General features: G+C 41.7%; 1 protein-coding gene across 2 annotated transcripts; it reads left to right on the plus strand.

Annotated features, from left to right (window-relative positions):
* Window positions 1-665: 665 nt before the first annotated feature.
* PYM1 (PYM homolog 1, exon junction complex associated factor) lies at window positions 666-21,266 on the plus strand. 2 transcript variants are annotated; one of them, XM_010805224.4, is made up of 4 exons: window positions 673-717; window positions 1,818-1,880; window positions 19,661-19,754; window positions 20,318-21,266. In XM_010805224.4, exons 1-4 carry the CDS (start codon window positions 684-686, stop codon window positions 20,799-20,801), a joined length of 675 nt encoding a protein of 224 aa, XP_010803526.2. In that variant the 5' UTR covers window positions 673-683; the 3' UTR covers window positions 20,802-21,266.
* The last annotated feature ends 349 nt before the right edge of the window (window positions 21,267-21,615 follow it).

Consider the following 21,615-nt stretch of genomic DNA (forward strand, 5'->3'; position numbering starts at 1 on the left):
GCGCCTTCTCAGCCGTAGAAGTCGCCGGCAACCCTGTAGCTGCGGGGACAAATGACCGACAGGCAGCGCCCTCGGCTTTGCACGTCTCTCTCGCGCGCGTCTCTCTCGGGAGGGTTGAGCTGAGCGGCCAAGGGCAATCGGCGCGCGATTTCTACCTGCCCACCTTCTAAGAGAGGGTCAGTTGGGGTCTTGCGTTCGCCCCCAACACTGGTGCGCCCCAGTGCGTTCCCGGAGTTTGCCTGCCCCGCCCCGTATCCCCAAGCGGCTCTGGAACCTGGGCGCAGGCTAGGACCTGAATATCCTTTTCCTCATTTACTAGCCTTCCCTCTCCCCCGCCTTCTGGATGCAGGTGGGCCTTGCCCCCTTTTCTCCCGCAGGTCCTAGACAGACGAAAGAGTGCCTGTGGGATAGGGGCTGTGCCTCGGAACTTCTCTCGGCGCCCAGACAACTGCTAAATACGCAGCAGGCGCCCAATACTGGTATCCATGGCAGTAAAAGAGGCTACAGCTCTTATTTTATTTTAGTCTTCAGCTTCTTTCCGCCTCCTTCACTTCTGTCCACCAAATGGTGTACTCTCCCTTTAAGACTAAAATGGTGGCTTGTTACGATCAGGACTCCACTTCCGGTGGGGAGGGGGGCGGGACCCCAGCCCGCTCACGCCGGAAGTGGTTTGCGTTTTCAAGATGGCGACTCCCTATGTAACTGACGAGACCGGCGGTGAGTGCGGGAGTCGCGGAGCCGCTTCTCCCCGGGCTCTCGGGGCAGGGGTTCGGACTTAGAAAGGGGTCTGTGCCCCGCCCATCCCGGGGCCCCTCCTTTGCCCCGCCCTCCGGACCGCCTTCCCCATTCATTCTCTCCTACGGGGGTGTCACCTGCGCCCCCTTCTGGTCTCTTGTTCGGGGGTCTCCGCTTCCGGTTACCCAAGCCCTGGGGTCCTTCAATGCTGGTCCTTGATCCAGGACCCTCACGAGCCCTTAGCTTTTCTCCAGCACTTGGAGCTCCCATATCTCTTTTGGGTTCTTCAGCTTGGGGGCGCCTCCACTCTCAATTCCCTCCAATTCCTGATCCCCCCCTTTTCCCCTCCCCCATCTCTCAGTGTACCTGCTTTCTACCCTACCGGAGCCCCTTTTAAATACTATTTATCAAAACTGTATCTGTTGGAGACCTCCTCATTGCTACATAGTTCTTTTTCCACTCTTCCTCATCTTAATTGTTAGTTCACTGAGGTCCAGAGGTGTGAGGAGAAGAGGAACCTAATACAACTTTCAGCTGGAGTTCTCTCCTTGATAACACCACCCATCACCCTTCGGTACCTTCTCTGGTGATGGTGATAAGAGTTGAGGGATCTGAGGTGGTAGAAGGTAAACGAGAAGGTGTCTAGTGGCCTCTCAAGTCCTCTGACAAGTTTATAGAACCCACTATTTCTTCTAGTCAGAGAAGATTTTCCATCTTGGCTGATTGAGATGCTGAAGTGTCTGCTGTGTATGTGAGGTTGATATGTTGAAAATTGGGAATCAAGATTTTCATTTTGGCTATGCCCCATCCTAATTGCCTCATCTTTAGGAAAAATGTGCGTATCTATTCAGTGACAGTCGAATAAGATAGTATATGTGAAAGCAATTTATAAAATGCTGTGCAAGGCAAGGAGTTACTGTTTTTTTGTAGTCCTCATTGTGTATTTGTAATAGCAGTGAGTGTGTGTGTGTACTTTGGTACATGCAGTCTGTTTTAAAATATACGTTTATGCCTCTTGCTTTTCTTGTTTTCCATGTTACTTCTCAACCCACCTCTCATATGGTATCTAATGACAACCCAAGTCTCTGCTACTTCTCTGCAACATCACCTTTCAAAGTGGTACAAGTTCTCTTGCTCTCTACATAGTAGGTACTTCTTCAATTTGCCTCTTTTGATGTGTGCTTTGAAAATATTACTCATTGTCCAGTACATTTCTATTTATTAACTGTTTTTTTTAAACTGATTTAATGAAAATTCAGATATGACATCTCACCTTACCCTCCCAAGAGGTATCTTCTGTTCTCATGTGACCGTGTAGAAGAGAAGGAATCACACTGCTTTTTTGCTTTCCCTTGCTGCTTCCAGATCATTGATCTACCACTGTCACTGTAATTCTCCTGGAAGATGTTGCCATGCAATTGTAGCATTTTCTCTAAAACTTCAGGGTCAACATCCACTGCCCACAAGGACAAGACGTATCATATCATTTCATTCTGTTTCTCAGTGTCTCCACTTAGCATCTATGGAATACTTAAAGATACATATTTATTATTTATTTGGCTGCATCCACACAGGGGATTTTGGTTGTGTCATGTGGAATCTTCCATTGGGTCACACAGACTTAGTTGCCCTAGGGCATGTGTGGTCTTAGTTCCCCTACCAGGGATTGAACCTGTGTCCTCTGCATTGCAAGGTGGACTTTTAACCCCTAGACCAACAGGGAAGTCCCTGCAATACTTTTATAATTCCTCAACATGAGATTATTGATTTTCCTTTGAATTTTCAAGCCAGCTACACATCAGAACCACTGCAGTCTGCACCTACTACATATCCTACTACACAGAACACCACCAGTGACAGGGCTCCCCATCACTTACTTTAGCTTCCTTACTCAGTCACCTTTTTTACTTCCACACACCCATAGAATCAGCTTTTTGCCCTCTTTAGTTTCTCTGGTCCTTGACCTCTTCTCCATTTCATTTCATTGAGTCTACCAGCACCTTTATGACTATTTCTTTTTTTTTAGTTTTTAAAAAATTAATTAATTTTTAATTGAGCTGGGTCTTTGTTGCTGTGCATGGGCTTTCTCTAGTTGTGGGGAGCAGGGGCTACTCTTGTGATGCTTTGGCTTTTCTGTTGTAGAGCACAGGCTGTATGCGCACAGGCTTCAGCAGTTGGCAGCACTCGGGCTCTGTAGTTGTGGCACATGCACTTGGTTGCTGGACGTCATGTGGAATTTTCCTGGACCAGCGATCCAACTGGTGTCTCTCACATTGGCAGATGGATTCTTATCCACTGCTCCTCAAGGGAAATCCCTGTTGTGACTACTTTTGATGCTGCCCTGCTGGATCTCTGTGACCAGTCACTACCTTCATTGCTTTCTTCATTCATTTTGATCTTCAGTACTAAGCAAGCACTTCTGTTATCTTGAATCATACCCATCAACTTTTTTCTTGGCTTCTGCTTCTAGGCCACAGTGCATGGCTAGAGAAAAGGCATGGACTGCAGCACATTGGGTGTAATATAACAATGTTAACTTCTGTCAAGGTCATGGATTTTCTCCAATTCTTCTTTCTATTAAAAATTTTTTTTTCTTAATTGGCTGCTCTGAGTCTTTAGTTGTGGCATGCAGAATCTTTAGTTGCAGCATGCAGACTCTTAGTGGCAGCATGTGGGGTGTAGTTTCCTGACCAGGGATCAAACCTGGGTCTTCTGCCTTAGGAACGCAGAGTCTTAGCGACTGGATCACCAGGGAAGTTGCATCCAGTTCTTCTTTCTCCATATGCTTACATCCTAACATGGCTATTTTCCCTACCTTTCTCAGCTCTGTGACTTTCCCTTCTCCTTGTGGCAACTGGCCTCACTTTCTATTTCATTAAGTTAAGGTCTGTTATTTCTCTTTCCTTCCTTTTCATAGCCTGATTTGAATATCAGGTTCACACATACTATTTCCATTTCCTTACTGCTTACTTGTTCCTTAACTTTTTTTTTTCTTTTTTGGCCTCACGGCTTTCAGAATCTTAGTTCCCTGACCAGGGATTGAACCCAGGTCACAGCAGTGAAAGTACCGAATGAATCTTCCTAACCACTGGCCTGCCAGGAAATTTCCTTGTTCCTTAAGTCTTTACAATGGCTTCTTTCTAGTACCAACTTCTCTCCTGAGTTGTCAGTTCCCTTTTCTAATTGTTTGGTGAGTAGCTTTTATTCTTGGATATACTGTCACACCTTAAATCCAGTCTGACCAAAATCATTATCAGTTTTTCCTTATTTCTGCTAAAGGCACCACTGTTCTAGCCAACCTAAGATGAACTTATTGCATCATTTCTCTCTTTCTTTCTCCCTTTTTAAATTTTAAATAGACTATTTTTTAGAACAGTTTTAGATTTACAGAAAAAATTGAGAAAATGGACAATTTCCATATACCTTAAACTCAGTTTCCCCGTTAATTAACGTCATACATTAGTATGAGATTATTATTGCAATTAATGAACCAGTATTCCAAACCATGGGTCGAACCCAGGTTTCGTGCAGTGCAGGCAGATTCTTCATCAGCTGAGCCACCAGGGAAGCCCAAGAATACTGGAGTGGGTAGCCTATGCATTCTCCAGCGGATCTTCCCAACCCAGGAATCGAACTGGGGTCTCCTGCATTGCAGGCAGATTCTTTACCATCTGAGCTACCAGGGAAGCGTTATAAACTAAGGTCCATACATTATTCAGATTTTCTCAGTTTTTACCTTTTTTTTTTTTTAACCTGTTCCAGAATCCCTTATTAGATTTAGTTCTCATGTCACCTTCAACTCTGAGAGATTCTGAGACTTTCCTTGTTTTTGATAACCTTAACAGTTTTGAGGAGTATTGACCAGGTATTTTTGTAGGATCCCCTCTGTAGGAATTTGATGTTTTTCTCATGATTAGACTGGGATTAAGTAACTCCGGGAGTTGGTGATGGACAGGGAGGCCTGGCGTGCTGCGATTCATGGGGTCGCAGAGTTGGACATGACTGAGCGACTGAACTGAACTGAACTAAAGTGCTTTTTAGAGAGGGACCATAGAAGTAAAGTGATATTTTCATCGTATCATATTGAAGTTACATAGTATCACGTCGATTTTTTTTTTTACTCTTGATAGTTACCATGATCTCCTGCCAGAGGTGGTATTTGTAAGATTTCTCCACTGTGAAGTTACTTTTTCCCCCTTCTCCTTTCTGTTTTGTACTCTTCAGAAGAAAGTCACTATCCACAGTCCACACTTAAAGAGTTATACTTCCTTTAAGAATGTAATATTTATACACGTTTGGAATTCATCTGCACAGGAGATTTTTCTCTTCTCCATGATACATTTATTCAATAATTTATTGATGGACAGAAAAGCCTGGCGTGTTGCAGTCCATCGGGTTGCAAAGAGTCAGACACAACTGAGTGACTGGACTGAACTGAACTGAATTTATTTGTATCAATATGGATGTTGGGTTATTTTACTTATTTTACTGTTCAGATGTTCCAGCTTTGAACATTGAGAGCTGGTTTAGTTGGCCCTGTGTCCCTTTGACATACCCTCATCAGTGTAGGTTTTTGTTGTTTTGGGTTTTTTGTTTTTGTTGTTTTTCAGTGCTTCCTTTTTGACACTAGAAGGTGCTCCAGGCTCATCTTGTATATTTCCTGTCCCAGAACTAAAGTCGTCTTTTTCTCCAAGGAACCCTTGTTCTTTTTACTGAAGAATGATGTAGGAAACCAAGATCAGAACACTAGATGTTTTTGTTATTATCAACAAATGTAACTGGGGTGTTATTTTCACATTGTCTTTCAATCCCACCCCCTCAATCAAAGTATCATTTTTCTCCTCCTGTTGCCATTACCGTTATTCCATCTTCAGTATTAGTTAGCTATATGGCCTGGGAATTTTAAGCCTAGGGAAATCCAAGACTTAGTTTTCTTATCAATGAAATAGGAATAGTAACTCCTACATTATAGGATTATTGTGAGAATTAATTAAAATTTAAATGAATTAAGGTACATGTCTAGGACATAGGAAAGAAAGAAAGTGAAGTTGCTCAGTCATGTCTGACTCTTTGTGACCCCATGGACTGTAGCCTACCAGGCTTTTCTGTCCATGGGATTTTCCAGGCAAGAGTACTGGAGTGGATTGCCATTTCCTTCTCCAGGGGATCTTCCTGACCCAGGGATCAAACCCAGATCTCCCACATTGTAGGCAGACGCTTTACCTACTGTCTGAGCCACCAGGGAAGTCCTAAGAAAGTACCTAAGTCCTAAGGAAGCACATGGACAGTACCTAAGACATGGTTCTGTAATTGTTACTTTTTATGTAAAGATTTGGTTTAGAAGAAATTATATGTGCAAAGTATCAAGCAGAATACTTGAGTCAATCTAACTGCCTGATAAAATTCTAGTTTCCTTTATCCTGCAGATATTGCCATGACCTCCTAAATGGTTGTTCTACCTCTGTCTCTCTGTTCCGGTTTGACACACTGTTACCAGATTACTGCTCAAGTGCAATTTAATTATGTAAAGTTGTTCAGTATAATTTGTCAACTGTTAAATTTGGCATATACCCTTCTGATCTTTATTTTTCTGTGCACTTTAAGAACATTTTTTAATCAGACGGTATTTACGTTTTTATGTGTTGCCTTTTCATTTAACCTCATGACATAAATATTTTTCCTTGCTATTAAAAACTCTTTGTAAACATCTTTTAAAATACTGGCAGAGTGTTTTATTTGAGCATGCACCCTGTTACCTTTTTTCTGTTATTGGACTTCCAGATTGTTTCTAGAATTTTGTTATAAAAACTCGATGAATGTTTTTGTCTGCATTTAGGATTTTTTCTTAGGATAGATTTCTCAGAAATAGACTTACTGGATTGGAGGGTACAAACTTTTATTTATTTTTAATTAATTATAAAATTCATATTGTTTATAGAAAACTTAGAAAATATTTTCATAACTAGTGTAAAGTATAAGTCACATGCATGTTTGGTAATTCCAGAGCCCAAAGATGACTACAGTTAATGTTTCCTTTTAGTTTTTCTTTCTATGCACATATACAGCATTATCTATTTAACATAATTCGGATCATACTGAATGGCTGTGCTTTCCAGGATGTAACTCTCAGAACACTTAGTAGTCCTGTGAGATGTGCTATAAAATAAAAGGCTAAAATAAAAATAAGGTTCCTGTGGTCAAATAAATTTGAGAAACACTGTAAACCATATTCCCATCAGAATATTCACATGAATAAGAACATAATGTGTTTAAGTCTTTGTTGGTAAGAACAAACAAATTTTTTTTCCTGTGTTTTAACCCAGAATTTCTAACTTAAGAAATTTTGAGGGGTAACCCTTGTTAATATCTTACAGAAGTAGTGTTTTATATAACGATATTTTTTGGAAATGCTGCGAAATGTTAGGACTACCTTATTCCCTTGCTTAGATTGCTTTCTAAAGGATTTTACCACTGACAATATGTGAAAATACTGGTTTCAGCACTTCTTTGACTACATTGGAATTCTTATCTTTAAAAATTCTACTGCTTTGATAGATTAAAATAATATTCTATTGTTTTAATTTTTATTTCCTTTGATTACTAGTGAGGTTGAACTTTCTGGTATTCTTTTTCACTTATAACACAATACACAATAGTAGTGTAAAAAGCATAGCCTTCAGAACCCACAGATTGGATTCGAATTCTGCAGTTTACTGACATTGTAACTTTGGGCAAATTAGTATAAATACTGAATGTTTATATTAATTGGAATGAAGCAAACACTCAGTAAAAGGTAGCTGCTATTATCTTTTTGGAATTGGCTATCAAATTAACATACAGCCTATTTGCTCTTACATTAAAGATACTCCTCTCTAGTATGAGCACAAACCACTTTTCAATACAGTATCATCACATACTATTACTGTGAAAGTCACTCAGTTGTGTCCGACTCTTTGCGACCCCTGGGACTGTCCATGGAATTCTCCAGGCCAGAATACTGGAGTGGGTAACCTTTCCCTTCTCCAGGGGATCTTCCCAACCCAGGGATCAAACCGAGGTCTCCCGCGTTGCGGGCGGATTCTTTACCAGCTGAGCCACAAGGAAAGCCTTTCACACACTATGTCTCTGCTTAAATCCTCCAGTGAAACTGGGCAGTAAAGTATAAAGCAAGGGAAACTACATATCAGTAAGCTGATAGGTAATCACATCAGAACTGAGTTCAGATTGCACATATTAATACATGCTGCCTTTGTGATCTTAATCGTATCTTCGACCTCTTGAAGGCTTTGTTTCCTCAGCTGTAGATGATGATAATCTACCTATTGTCTAGAATCACTGCAGTAGTATATGTAAAATTCCTGGTGTATTGTGGCCACTTATTAATGTTCTTTCCTAATTGTTTTCAACATACTGTGAGTTTTACACTGCCATCATTTTTTTTTTTTTAATTGTGTTGCTTTTGGGACTTCCCTCGTTGTCCAACGGCTAAGAGTCCGAGTTCCCAATGGAGGGGTCCTGTGTTTGATCCCTGGTCAGTGAACTAGATCCCACAGGCCACAGATCCAGATCCAGATCCACAGATCCCACATGCCACAGATGCCAAGATCCGGCTCTGTCAAATGTTTGAAAAAATTGTGTTGCTTTTGAAAGGTTCTTGTATTTATTTACTCATGTTTATTTATTTGGCTGCACTGGATCTTGGCTGTGGCATTCAAACTCTTAGGTGTGGCATGTGGGATCTGTTTCCCTGAGCAGGGATCAAACTTGTGTCCTCTGCATTGGGAGTGTAGAGTATTAGCCACTAAACCACCAGAGAAGTCCCTACACTGCCATAGTTTTGCTTGTTGTTATTCTTAGAATGCCCTTTCTTTCTCTGCCTACACAAATATCAGCCACTGATTTACTATTGTTATTATTTACTATTACATAGTCTTTGAGGTCAAGTCCCTGAGTTTTTCCTAATTTCGTGTCACTTTCACCCATCAAGTAGGGTGTGGTTATTTATTCTCTTGAAATCGCCTATTAGTATGTATCAGTGTCTCTTAGGAATACCTAAAACATGCATATATATCTATATCTATATATTTTTGGCAGAACCATGCAGCATCTGGGATCTTAGTTCCCCAACCAGAGATCAAATCCATGACCCCTGCTTGGGAGAGTGGAGTCTTAACCACCAGACCTCCAGGGAAGTCCCAAGACATTTATATTTTTATCTTATTCTTTGTTTACCTAACTTGTCCACCCTTCTCCTTACTTAAACTGTAAATTTCTTGAAAGCGGGGGCCAATTTACTGATCTTGATAATTTCTGTAGCATTTAGTAGAGGATTTTTCTCACAGGCTTTCAATAAATGTTTACTGCATTTAATTAATTTGTAGTCTGGCTTCTGACCACTTTACTTTTCTGAAGTTGTATTCTTGAACATAATTAGGGATTCCCAAATTGCCAAAATCAATAACCTTTTTCTTCTCAGTTCTCCTTTTCCTTAATCCCTTTGTAGTATTTAATACTGTTAATCACCTGGCCTACCTTCAGACTCTTGGTCTCCATGGAATAGTACTGTCTCAGTCTTTCTTTTCTACGATTACTTCCTGGTGTCTCTGACACCTTTTCTTTCTTGAGGAAAATAATCAGGACTGTTTTTCTGGGGTCACTCCTCCAAATTGGGTCTTCTCTTTTAATAGTCTACGTTAGAAACCACACCTGAATCTTATAATTGGTGGCCCCGAGGTCATCCTCAGGCTCAGATCTGTAACCCTGATCTTAACTTTGAAGCAGGCACCAGGGCTTCAACACACCTTTAACAGTCACTTCCATGTCACCCTTTGGAGTTCTTTCAAGCCTTCCTGTGTTGTATCTTCACTGTCTCCCCACCCCCACCCCCCGAAAACTAGGCCTTTTTCAATTTAAGGAAACAGTTTGAGGATTATAAAACAGGAGATGTGAGGAAATAACAAAATTTACGAAGTTCTTACGGTAGCAGTCTCTAACCGCTTTGTTTTTGGTTCTCAAAGATGCCTCCTGAGGGCATTTTCTTGCAGTACCTGGTTAAGACTCTGAACTTTCACTGCAGGGGGTCTGAGTTTGATCCCTAGTAAAGGAACTAGATCCACATACCACAAAGCCAAATTAAATAAATAAAAGTAAATACGTACTTAAAAAAAAAAAAAAAGATGCTACCTAAGGATCTTTATATGCTGCCCATGGTTTTTATTTCTAGGTTTCAGTTCAGTTCAGTCCCTCAGTTGTGTCCGACTCTTTGTGACCCCATGAATCACAGCACTCCAGGCCTCCCTGTCCGTCACCATCTCCCCGAATTCACTCAGACTCACGTCCATCCAGTCAGTGATGCCATCCAGCCATCTCATTCTCTGTTGTCCCCTTCTCCTCCTGACCCCAATCCCTCCCAGCATCAGAATCTTTTCTAATGAGTCAACTCTTCGCATGAGGTGGCCAAAGTACTGGAGTTTCAGCTTCAGCATCATTCCCTCCAAAGAAATCCCAGGGCTGATCTCTTTCAGAATGGACTGGTTGGATCTCCTCGAAGTCCAAGGGACTCTCAAGAGTCTTCTCCAACACCACAGTTCAAAAGCATCAATTCTTTGGCGCTCAGCCTTCACAGTCCAACTCTCACATCCATACATGACCACAGGAAAAACCATAGCCTTGACTAGACGGACCTTTGTTGGCAAAGTAATGTCTCTGCTTCTGAATATGCTATCTAGGTTGGTCATAACTTTCTTTCCAAGGAGTAAGCGTCTTTTAATTTCATGGCTGCAGTCACCATCTGTAGTGATTTTGGAGCCCAGAAAAATAAAGTCTGACATTGTTTCCACTGTTTCCCCATCTATTTCCCATGAAGTGATGGGACCGGATGCCATGATCTTCGTTTTCTGAATGTTGAGCTTTAAGCCAACTTTTTCACTCACCACTTTCACTTTCATCAACAGGCTCTTTAGCTCCTCTTCACTTTCTGCCATAAGGGTGGTGTCATCTGCATATCTGAGGTTATTGATATTTCTCCTGGCAACCTTGATTCCAGCTTGTGCTTCTTCCAGCCCAGCATTTCTCATGATGTACTCTGCATATAAGTTAAATAAGCAGGGTGACAATATGCAGCCTTGACGTACTCCTTTTCCTATTTGGAACCAGTCTGTTCCATGTCCAGTTCTAACTTGCTTCCTGACCTGCATACAGACTTCTCAAGAGGCAGATCAGGTGGTCTGGTATTCCCATCTCTTTCAGAATTTTCCAGTTTCTTGTGATCCACACAGTCAAAGGCTTTGGCATAGTCAATAAAGCAGAAATAGATGTTTTTCTGGAACTCTCTTGCTTTTTCCATGATCCAGCGGATGTTGACAATTTGATCTCTGGTTCCTCTGCCTTTTCTAAAACCAGCTTGAACATCAGGAAGTTCATGGTTCACGTATTGCTGAAGCCTGGCTTGGAGAATTTTGAGCATTACTTTACTAGCATGTGAGATGAGTGCAATTGTGCAGTAGTTTGGGCATTCTTTGGCATTGCCTTTCTTAGGGATTGGAATGAAAACTAACCTTTTCCAGTCCTGTGGCCACTGCTGAGTTTTCCAAATTTGCTGGCATGTTGAGTGCAACACTTTCACACCATCATCTTTCAGGATTTGAAATAGCTCAACTGGAATTCCATCACCTCCACTGGGTTTGTTCGTAGTGATGCTTTCTAAGGCCCACTTGACTTCACATTCCAGGATGTCTGGCTCTAGGTCAGTGATCACACCATCGTAATTATCTGGGTCGTGAAGATCTTTTTTGTACAGTTCTTCTGTGTATTCTTGCCACCTCTTCTTAATATCTTCTGCTTCTGTTAGGTCCATACCATTTCTGTCCTGTATCGAGCCCATCTTTGCCTGAAATGTTCCCTTGGTATCTCTAGTTCTTGAAGAGAGCTCTAGTCTTTCCCATTCTGTTGTTTTCCTCTATTTCTTTGCATTGATCGCTGAGGAAGGCTTTCTTATCTGCCTTGCTGTTCTTTGAAACTCTGTATTCAGATGCTTATATCTTTCCTTTTCTCCTTTGCTTTTCGCTTCTCTCCTTTTCACAGCTATTTGTAAGGCTTCCCCAGACAGCCATTTTGCCTTTTTGCATTTCTTTTCCATGGGGATGGTCTTGACCCCTGTCTCCTGTACAATGTCACGAACCTCCATCCATAGTTCATCAGGCACTCTATCTATCAGATCTAGGCCCTTAAATCTATTTCTCACTTCCACTGTATAATCATAAGGGATTTGATTTAGGTCATACCTGAATGGTCTAGTGGTTTTCCCTACTTTCTTCAATTTAAGTCTGAATTTGATAATAAGGAGTTCATGATCTGAGCCACAGTCAGCTCCTGGTCTTGTTTTTGTTGACTGTATAGAGCTGCTCCGTCTTTGGCTGCAAAGAATATAATCAGTCTGATTTCGATGTTGACCATCTGGTGATGTCCATGTATAGCGTCTTCTCTTGTGTTGTTGGAAGAGGATGTTTGCTATGACCAGTGCGTTCTCTTGTCAAAACTCTATTAGCCTTTGCCCTGCTTCATTCTGTATTCCAAGGCCAAATTTGCCTGTTACTCCAGGTGTGTCTTGACTTCCTACTTTTGCATTCCAGTCCCCTATAATGAAAAGGACATCTTTTTTGGGTGTTCGTTCTAAAAGGTCTTGTAGGTCTTCATAGAACCGTTCAACTTCAGCTTCTTCAGCGTTACTGGTTGGGGCATAGACTTGGATTACTGTGATATTGAATGGTTTGCCTTGGAAACGAACAGAGATCATTCTGTCGTTTTTGAGATTGCATTTCGAACTCTTTTGTTGACCATGATGGCTACTCCATTTCTTCTGAGGGATTCCTGCCCGCAGTAGTAGATATAATGGTCATCTGAGTTAAATTCACCCATTCCAGTCCATTTTAGTTCCCTGATTTCTAGAATGTCAACATTCACTCTTGCCATCTCTTGTTTGACCACTTCCAATTTGCCTTGATTCATGGACCTGACATTCCAGGTTCCTATGCAATATTGCTCTTTACAACATCAGACCTTGCTTCTATCACCAGTCATATCCACAGCTGGGTATTGTTCCTCTTTCAGTATCCTATCATTTTGCCTTTTCATACTGTTCAGGGGGTTCTCAAGGCAAGAATACTGAAGTGGTTTGCCATTCCCTTCTCCAGTGGACCACATTCTGTCAGATCTCTCCACCATGACCCGCCCATCTTCGGTTGCCCCACAGGCATGGCTTAGTTTCATTGAGTTAGACAAGGCTGTGGTCCTAGTGTGATTAGATTGACTAGTTTTCTGTGAGTATGGTTTCAGTGTGTCTGCCCTCTGATGCCCTTTTGCAACACCTACCATCTTACTTGGGTTTCTCTTACCTTGGGCATGGGGTATCTCTTCATGGCTGCTCCAGCAAAGTGCAGCTGCTGCTCCTTACCTTGGGTGAGGGGTATCTCCTCACCACCACCCTTCCTGTCCTTCAACGTGGGATAGCTCCTCTAGGCCCTCCTGCGCCTGCTGCGCAGCCACCGCTCCTTGGACGTGGGGTTGGTCCTCCTGGCCGCCGCCCCTGGCCTCGGGCGTTGCTCCTCCCGGCCCATGATATTCTGCCCATGGTTTTTATTTCTAGGTTTAGGAATCTGTAAATCTCTCCTTCCTTTTTGACTTTACCTTTGGAAGATCCGCTGGAGAAGGGAAAGACTACCCACTCCAGTATTCTGGCCTAGAGAATTCCATGGATTGTGTATAGTCTGTGGAGTCGCAAAGAGTCGGACATGACTGAGTGACTTTCACTTCACTTCACTTGGATACCATCAAGGCCAGAGAGTGAAACCAAAGATAACATAAAATAGGTGCTCCTTTGTGATAATGGGCTGTTTGTATCTCCAAGCGGTTTCCAGTTAGGATGGCTGTTGAAGAAGTTTCTGTCCCTATCTTTTCTCACATTCCATCTTTACTAGTCTTAAGCCTTCAACTGTAATCTGTATGCAGTTTACTTAAACGTCTGTTCCTAGCTGTCTCTCCTTGTGTTGTGTGTTAGTGTGTTAGTCGCTCAGTCGTGCCCAAGTCTTTGTGACTCCATGGACTACAGCCCACCAGGCCCCTCTGTCCATGAGATTCTCCAGGCAAGAATACTGGAATGGGTTGCCATTTCCTTCTCCAGGGGATCTTCCCAACCCAGGGATCAAACCTGGGTCTCCTGCACTGCAGGCAGATTCTTTACCGACTGAGCTACAAGGGAAGCCCCAGCTGTCTCTCCTTAGTTCCATGTAAAAACACTGCCTTCCTAGAGTTGAATTAGTCATTTTCACAAAATTGTCTTCTCCTTTGGATTTTCTGTATATCAGTAGTTTATATTCTCCTCCAAATTGTCCACATTCAAGAGTGATATTGCAGTTAGTGTTCTTACCTTTCTTTTTCATTAGAATGAATGCTACAAGAAGGCAAGACCCTTACTTTATTTATTCATTGTTGTATCTCTAGCTCCTGTTACAGTGCCTGCCACAACAGCAGGTACTCAATAAACATTTAAAATCCATGTGTGAAGAATGTTATTACTGTGTGCCCGTGTACCCACAGATATGTTGTGAAAAATACGAGACAACGTGAAAAGCACCAGATTAAATCCACTGTAGCGCAATAATTTCCTCTCATTCAAATGTTGGCAGTCTTGAGATCCCGTCTTACTCTTTATAATAAATTTTTCTTTCATTTTCTTTTCAACATCCATACAGACCATTTAAATCAAGTCTTCTCACATTGAAACTATTGTGTTTTTTTTTTCCTCTGCCTTTAGTTTATGTTACACATTTTCGGGTTAACCTTCTTAAAGCACTGCTTTGAGCAGATCATCTCCACTCCCTTAATGGCCTTCATTGTTCTCTCACATTAAGAAGCTTGAGTTCCAGCTCAAGAGGAGGTGGCTATCTTTCATATTCTGATTAACTTATTTTTAGTCTCTTTTCCCATTACATGTGTTTTTTGCCCAAACTATGCTGGATTCTTCCTGTTCCCTAATATGATATTTAGATTTATTTATTTGTTAATTTGAATTGATTATAGTCTTCGATGGTTCAGGCCCTGTGCTTCAAAGATCAAAGGCAAAGTTTCTACTCTCGAGCAAGCAAACAATCATGTTAAACATTAGATCCTGATAAAAGGCCAAAACAGGTGCTGTGAGTGCACAAAGGGCAACTTCTAAATGGGTTTCGGGTGGAAAGGTCAGGAAAGACTTCACTGAGGAGTTTATACTTGAACTTGACCTTTAAAGACCAGTTCAGTTCAGTCTCTCAGTCATGTCCGACTGTTTGCGACCCCATGAACCGCAGCACGCCAAGCCTCCCTGTCCATCACCAACTCCCGGAGTTCACCCAAACCCATATCCATTGAGTCGGTGATGCCATCCAACCATCTCATCCTCTGTCATCCCCTTCTCCTCCTGCCCTCAATCTTTCCCAGCATCAGGGTCTTTTCAAATGAGTCAGCTCTTCGCATCCAGTGGCCAAAGTATTGGAGTTTCAGCTTCAACATCAGTCCTTCCAGTGAACACCCAGGACTGATCTCCTTTTAAGATGGACTGGTTGGATCTCCTTGTAGTCCAAGGGACTCTCAAGAGTCTTCTCTAATACCACAGTTCAAAAGCATCAATTCTTTGGCGCTCAGCTTTCTTCACAGTCCAACTCTCACATCATACATGACCACTGGAAAAACCATAGCCTTGACTAGATGGACCTTTGGTGATAAAGTAATGCCTCTGCTTTTTGATATGCTGTCTAGGGTGGTCATAACTTTCCTTTCAAGGAGTAAGCGTCTCCTAATTTCATGGCTGCAGTCACCATCGCAGTGATTTTGGAGCCCATAAAAATTAAAGGCCAGTAGTCATTAAGATAAGAAGAAAAGTCTATTCCACGCCAAAGGAAGGGCATAGAGAATAAAGACAAAGGTGAGATTTGTGACTATTTCAGTGGCTAGAGCAGAGTGTGGCATAGAGGCTGGAGACTAGCAAGACCAGGGTCAAGAATGCTTTTGTGTGTGGTTTCATGTCCATCCAAATACCCTGAGGGAAACAGGAATCCAGGAAGAAATTTAGGTAGGTGAATGACTAATTTGTCCCTTTGTTTACATTGTCCTAAAAGCCTGAACTACTTCCCTTTCTTCTCTTTCCTCATAAGCACACCCCTACCCCTACCTGTCTAAATCTTGCTTGTCTTCCCAAGATCACAAAGTTGCTTTGTCCTACATAAAATCTTTATAAGTCACCTAGTCAAAAATAATTTCACCCTCCTTTGTGTACTCATTCTCTAAGCCGTTTAGATCTGAAGCCCAAAATGAGATTTTTAAAAACCCACAATATAACAATCTGAATTTTTGAAAGGAAAAGTTATTCATAATACAATCACCAAACATAGCTTTGCATATTGCACATTCTTTTTGTAATTTATGAATCTAACATTTAATATCAGAAATCATAGTATATATATGTTTCACATTCCATTACATCATATTAATGATTAAAATCATTTTTTAATGGCTGTATTATAAACCGTTCCTATATAGCTGGATGTGGCTTGGTTTTAATTTTTAGCTATTTAGAAATACTGCCATGGTTTCACGATTACCATGAATCTTTTTTTCTCTTTGGTCTCTTTTTTCTTTGTTTTTTCCAGTTGGAACTATTTCCTCATGCTAAATTTTCAAGATTGATTTTACTGAAACAAAGTGTGTTGTCTTTGACTTTAAAAGTCTTTACCCCTCCCCCAGTCAGTGAATTACCAAGTGCTGTTTGTTGTTTCTTTGATAATATATCTGGCATCATTTTCTTCCTTTCCTTTTTCAGCCAGTTCTGTCTCATGCCAGGATTATTGCAGTCTTTTTTTTCCTAACTGATTTCCCCAGTTTCCAATGTTTTCCCTTAACAATTCATCTTTTCATCATGCCAGATTAATTGCCCTAAAACTCTGCATTGGATAAAAGATTCATTCATTTGACAGCTATTTAGTGAATGCATGCCATGTGCCAGATACTAAGCTCCTTAACTGGCATTTCGAAGTCTGAACATTCTCTCATTACTTTACATCAGCCCTGGTTCAGCCAGGCTGGTCTAGTCACCATGTCCTCCCCAGGCCGAATACACTGCCATGTTGGAAATTTTGTTTCAGAATAGGATTCTGTTTAGAATCCATTCTCCTTCCATTTTCATTTGCTTTAGTTTGATTCTTTCTCCAAAGTCCTAATCTCAGTCCTCTCTTGGAGCCTCTGTTTTCTCCTTACTGAGTTTTTATTTTTGTCTCTAAGCTGTTGCAGCTAAGCAATGTTCTCAGTGTTCCTCTTTCATTCACCGATAAATTCTGAATTCCTTGACCTTTTTAAGACTTTCTAAGACATGGCCCTATTTGTAGTTTTCAATGTGGCTTTGTTTTATTCCCCAACATGAACTGTCTGGTTCTCCTGCACGCCTCTGTTTTCTGATCCTTGCATACTCCAGGCCATCCCCACAATCCAAGCCTTTCTTGGCTCATGTTTGTCCTTTCTCCCATCCCCTCTACCTGTCAAATCTTATCCATTTTTCTTTCATATTTTTTGGTTTTAGTTTATAAATGATGTTTGCATTATGAACACAGATAACACTGTGTAATCCATGTGGGAGGCTCTAGACTTGACTTTTTATTTTTTTAATCTTTTTTACTTTCTTGCCTCCCCTTTTTAAAACAGAAGTTATAGTAAAAAAAAAAATGTGTAACATAAGATATAAATATATGTTTGTAAAACTTATGTTATTAAAGGTTAATGGTTTCTACTACATCTTCTTCCAGGTTGTCCCTCTTAAGGTAACCAGCATTAAAGTCTTGATAATCTTGGTATGTGTCCTTCCACACCTTTCCCTTTGACCCTATACACAAACTGTATGGGCCTCTAAGTGCCTGTCCTTGCCCCAACAAGAATGGGAGCCTCCTCTACACCAGCACTCCTCAAAATGTTGTCCAGGAGCCTTGGGGATTCCCTAAGACGCTTTCCAGAGGTCTACAAGCACAGCTATTTTGATAATGTACTAAGATGCTATTTGTGTCTTTTACTGAGGGTTTGTACTGAGGGTACAAAAGGAATGGTGGGTAAAACTGTGACCCTTTAGCCCTAGTCAAGGTGGTGGGACCAACACTATACTAGTCACTGTGTTTTTCACTGCCACATGCTTATAATAAATAATGCCAGTTTCACTTAAGAATGTCCTTGATGATGCAATAAAAATGATTAATTTTGGACTTGGCTGGCAGTGCAGTGGTAAAACTCCATGTTCCCACTGTAGTGGGCACAGGTTTGATCGCTGGTCAGGAAACTAAGACCCACATGCCCAGAGGCATGGCCAAAAATTTTTTTTTATTTCAAAAGTTTAAAAATTATTAATTTGATTAAACCCTGGCTGGCCCTTAAATACATATCTTTTTATTTACTATTTTTCCAGCATTATTGAGGTATGCCATAAAACATTATGTACAATGTTATAGGTGTACAATGTAGTGATTTGATTTGATACACTATATATGTTGTGAAAGGTTTACCACAATAAGGTTAGTTAACAGTTGGACAGGACTGAGTGACTGAACTGAACATACCCTTTACCTCACATAATTACCATTTCATTGATTTATGATAAGAACATGAAAACTCTTCACAGCAACTTTCAAGTATATATTTCAGTTTTGCTATCTATAGTCACTGTGCTATACCTGATATCCCAGAACTTATTCATCTTATAACTGAAAATTACACATCTTTTTAGTGTTCTCTGTGAATTAAATGGGAAGGAAACATGAGACACTGCTGCCCCCTGAAGTGACGTGGCCTCTCAAGGAATAGCACTGCCACAGTTGTCCAACATGCAAGCTAAAACCAGCTTCCTTTTCATGGAACTCTAGTTTTACTTGGAAGAAAGACTGACAAACTATAATTCAGACCTGAGTATCTGATAGGCATTTTCCTGTAAATGAAAGAAGTGAGCCTGTCATTTCATGGATATCAACTGACAGTGCTTATTGCCAGTGATAAAACTCAAGCCTTCAAGTGGAAATTAGAATTTTGGAAAACTTGTATCTGCCACTATGAGCACAACAGCTTCACAGTAAAGAGTTTTCTGATAACATCAATGGCTATGATTTAAAAACAAATCTCATCATGAAATGTATAATATTACAAAATAAGAGTGTATGGGAGATTCTGAAAAAAGTTTGAGGATCTCTACATATTATCCTCCAGCTTGCATTTTCACTTAGTATATCATGGATACCATTCAAGGTCAGTTCATTTGTATCTTTTTTTTTTTTTAAATAACATGGTGTTATATCCTGCGGATGACCTACATCTATTTGTTCAGTCATCTGTTGATGGCTATTCAAGTTGCTTTCAGCTTTTTGCTAATTTAAATAATGTAGCAACATTATTATAATGTGAGCATCCTTTGCATATAGCCTTGTGTGCTGGTCCTTTTATTTCTACAGTATGGATTCCTGAAAGTTGACCAGTGTTTTTAACCATCCACCTTAGTAAAACTTATTTTCTATAACATCTCTGGTTATTTCTCCCTCTTATGATTCTTGTTTTTGCCCTTCCTGGCTTCTTATTCATGTACTATCTTTTGATGTCCTCATGTCGCTTGTGTTTTTTTAAACTTCCTCTGTGTCTGCCACATCTTGCCAACTAGATTATTAAGGTAGAAACTCTCTGAGGGCAGGAATGGTGTATTATACAGTGTATAGGCACTCAGTAAATAGAGAGTAAAGGTTGATATGAGAAAAGAATGCCTTAATGGGTACATTTAGTGGAAGGGACTGGGGGAAACCATGCATTCATGCATTCTTTCATCTTGGGAGCTATTTGAAAATTAGAGTAACTCTCCAACCTAATTCTCCCATTTCAGGCAAGTACATCGCCTCAACACAGCGACCTGACGGGACCTGGCGAAAGCAGCGGAGGGTGAAAGAAGGCTATGTGCCCCAGGAGGAGGTCCCAGTGTGAGTGGTTAGGCATGAGGTGGGGGTATTTAATGGGCACCATACAGCAAGAAAGAACATGTGAATTTCCTGGTCCCAAGATCCTAAGAAATGGAAGGAGGGGGCTGCGATGCAGGGGTGAGTGAGGGATGAGTAACCAAATGACTGACTAGTCCAGTTTCTAGGGCCTCTGATCAGCAGAATCTGTAGAAGCATTCAGAGATCCAGAGCTTTAGGACCTACGTGTGTGTTAGTCACTCGGTCTGACTCTTTGCAACCCCATGGATTGTAGCCTACCAGGCTCCTCTGTCCATAGGATTTCCCAGGCAAGAATACTGGAGTGGATTCCCATTCCCTTCTCCAGGGGATCATCCTGACCCAGGGATCATACCTGAGTCTCCTGCATCGCAGGCCTTACCATCAGCCACCAAAACCTAGGGACCCTCCAATCTGCAGAGCTGAGGAAAGCCAGGGAGGGCCCGGAGGGAGAGGAAGGCAGCAGGAAAATGAAAAGGCTGATGTAAATTATGAGGTTGGGAAAAGGACTTGAAAAGTCAGTGATTCTTTGACACTGTTCCCCACAGGTATGAGAACAAGTATGTGAAGTTTTTCAAGAGTAAACCAGAATTGCCCCCTGGCCTGAGCCCAGAGGCCACTGCCCCCATCACCGCTTCCAGGCCTGAAGGCGGTGAGCCAGCCCTCTCCAAGACTGCCAAACGCAACCTGAAGCGGAAGGAGAAGAGGCGGCAGCAGCAAGAGAAAGGGGAGGCGGAGGCCTTGAGCCGGACTCTTGAGAAAGTGTCCCTGGGAGAGACAGCCCAGGTCCCCAGTGCCCCACAGGCCTCCCGGGCAGCGCCAACGGCTGCCTCAGACCAGCCCGACTCAGCTGCCACCACTGAGAAGGCCAAGAAGATAAAGAATCTAAAGAAGAAGCTTCGGCAGGTGGAAGAGCTGCAGCAGCGGATCCAGGCTGGAGAAATCAGCCAGCCCAGCAAAGAGCAGCTGGAGAAGCTAGCGAGGAGGAGGGCATTGGAGGAGGAGCTTGAGGACTTGGAGCTGGGCCTGTGAGGCCTTTGGGGATTAGGGGATGGACTGCAGAACAAACCGTGGGGCTCTCTGGGGTCCTGGGGAACGTGGGCAGCAGCAGTCGGGAGGGGTATCCCTGGACTGGCTCACTTCCACTTCTCATGGCCCGACTCCGTCCTCCAGAGCCTAGCCTCTCCCTCATTCCTTCCCTTTTTCCCCTAACTCCTGTTTTTTTGGACTTCTCTCTCTCTCTCCTATCCCCAGTATTCAAGATCTCAGTGACTATCCCAGGTACCTTTGCTGCTGATTTGGGTGTCTTGTTTAAAAGAAAATTGGGTGGGTGGGAGTCTCTTGGAGAACTGAGGTTGAGGATTGGGGAAGTACACCCAAGTCTTGGAGTCTTGGTTCCTGTTCACAGTGTTTATGGGTTATCTCCCCTTCCATCCCTCACCTCTTTTTTTTTTTTCCTTTTTTTAAAAAGAACAGAATAAACTCAAGTAGACAACATGTCTTGCTTTGTCTCTTTTCTTTTCAGCTTCTAGTAGTTGTTTTATCCTCTTCATTTGGGCACAGGAAGATAAGTGTTCAGAGTAGTGTTCTTTTTGCCTTTTTAAAATTAACATGTATCACCAAATTAGCAACACTGATTTCTGTACATGTTTGCTCAGACTTCAGTGAACAGAAATTAGTGTTATAATAAAATGTAACTTAGAACAAATTTAATTTGATATTAATTTGCATGTATTATCGTTATCGTGCTGCCTAGCAATGGAGCCCTAGTATCTCCCTTACTGTTTATTTCTGAAAATCATCAATCAGGGATTGAGCTTGGGCCACTGCAGTGAAAGTACCAAAT

The sequence above is a fragment of the Bos taurus genome, chromosome 5 (genome assembly GCF_002263795.3).
Source record: "Bos taurus isolate L1 Dominette 01449 registration number 42190680 breed Hereford chromosome 5, ARS-UCD2.0, whole genome shotgun sequence".
Taxonomy (NCBI): Eukaryota; Metazoa; Chordata; class Mammalia; order Artiodactyla; family Bovidae; genus Bos; species Bos taurus.

Coding starts and splice junctions, on each gene's coding strand:
- PYM1 (XM_010805224.4), top strand. CDS start 684: ATGGCGACTCCCTATGTAACTGACGAGACCGGCG. Junction 718..1,817: donor TGTAACTGACGAGACCGGCG/GTGAGTGCGGGA, acceptor TGACAACCCAAG/TCTCTGCTACTTCTCTGCAA. Junction 1,881..19,660: donor GTTCTCTTGCTCTCTACATA/GTAGGTACTTCT, acceptor CTCCCATTTCAG/GCAAGTACATCGCCTCAACA.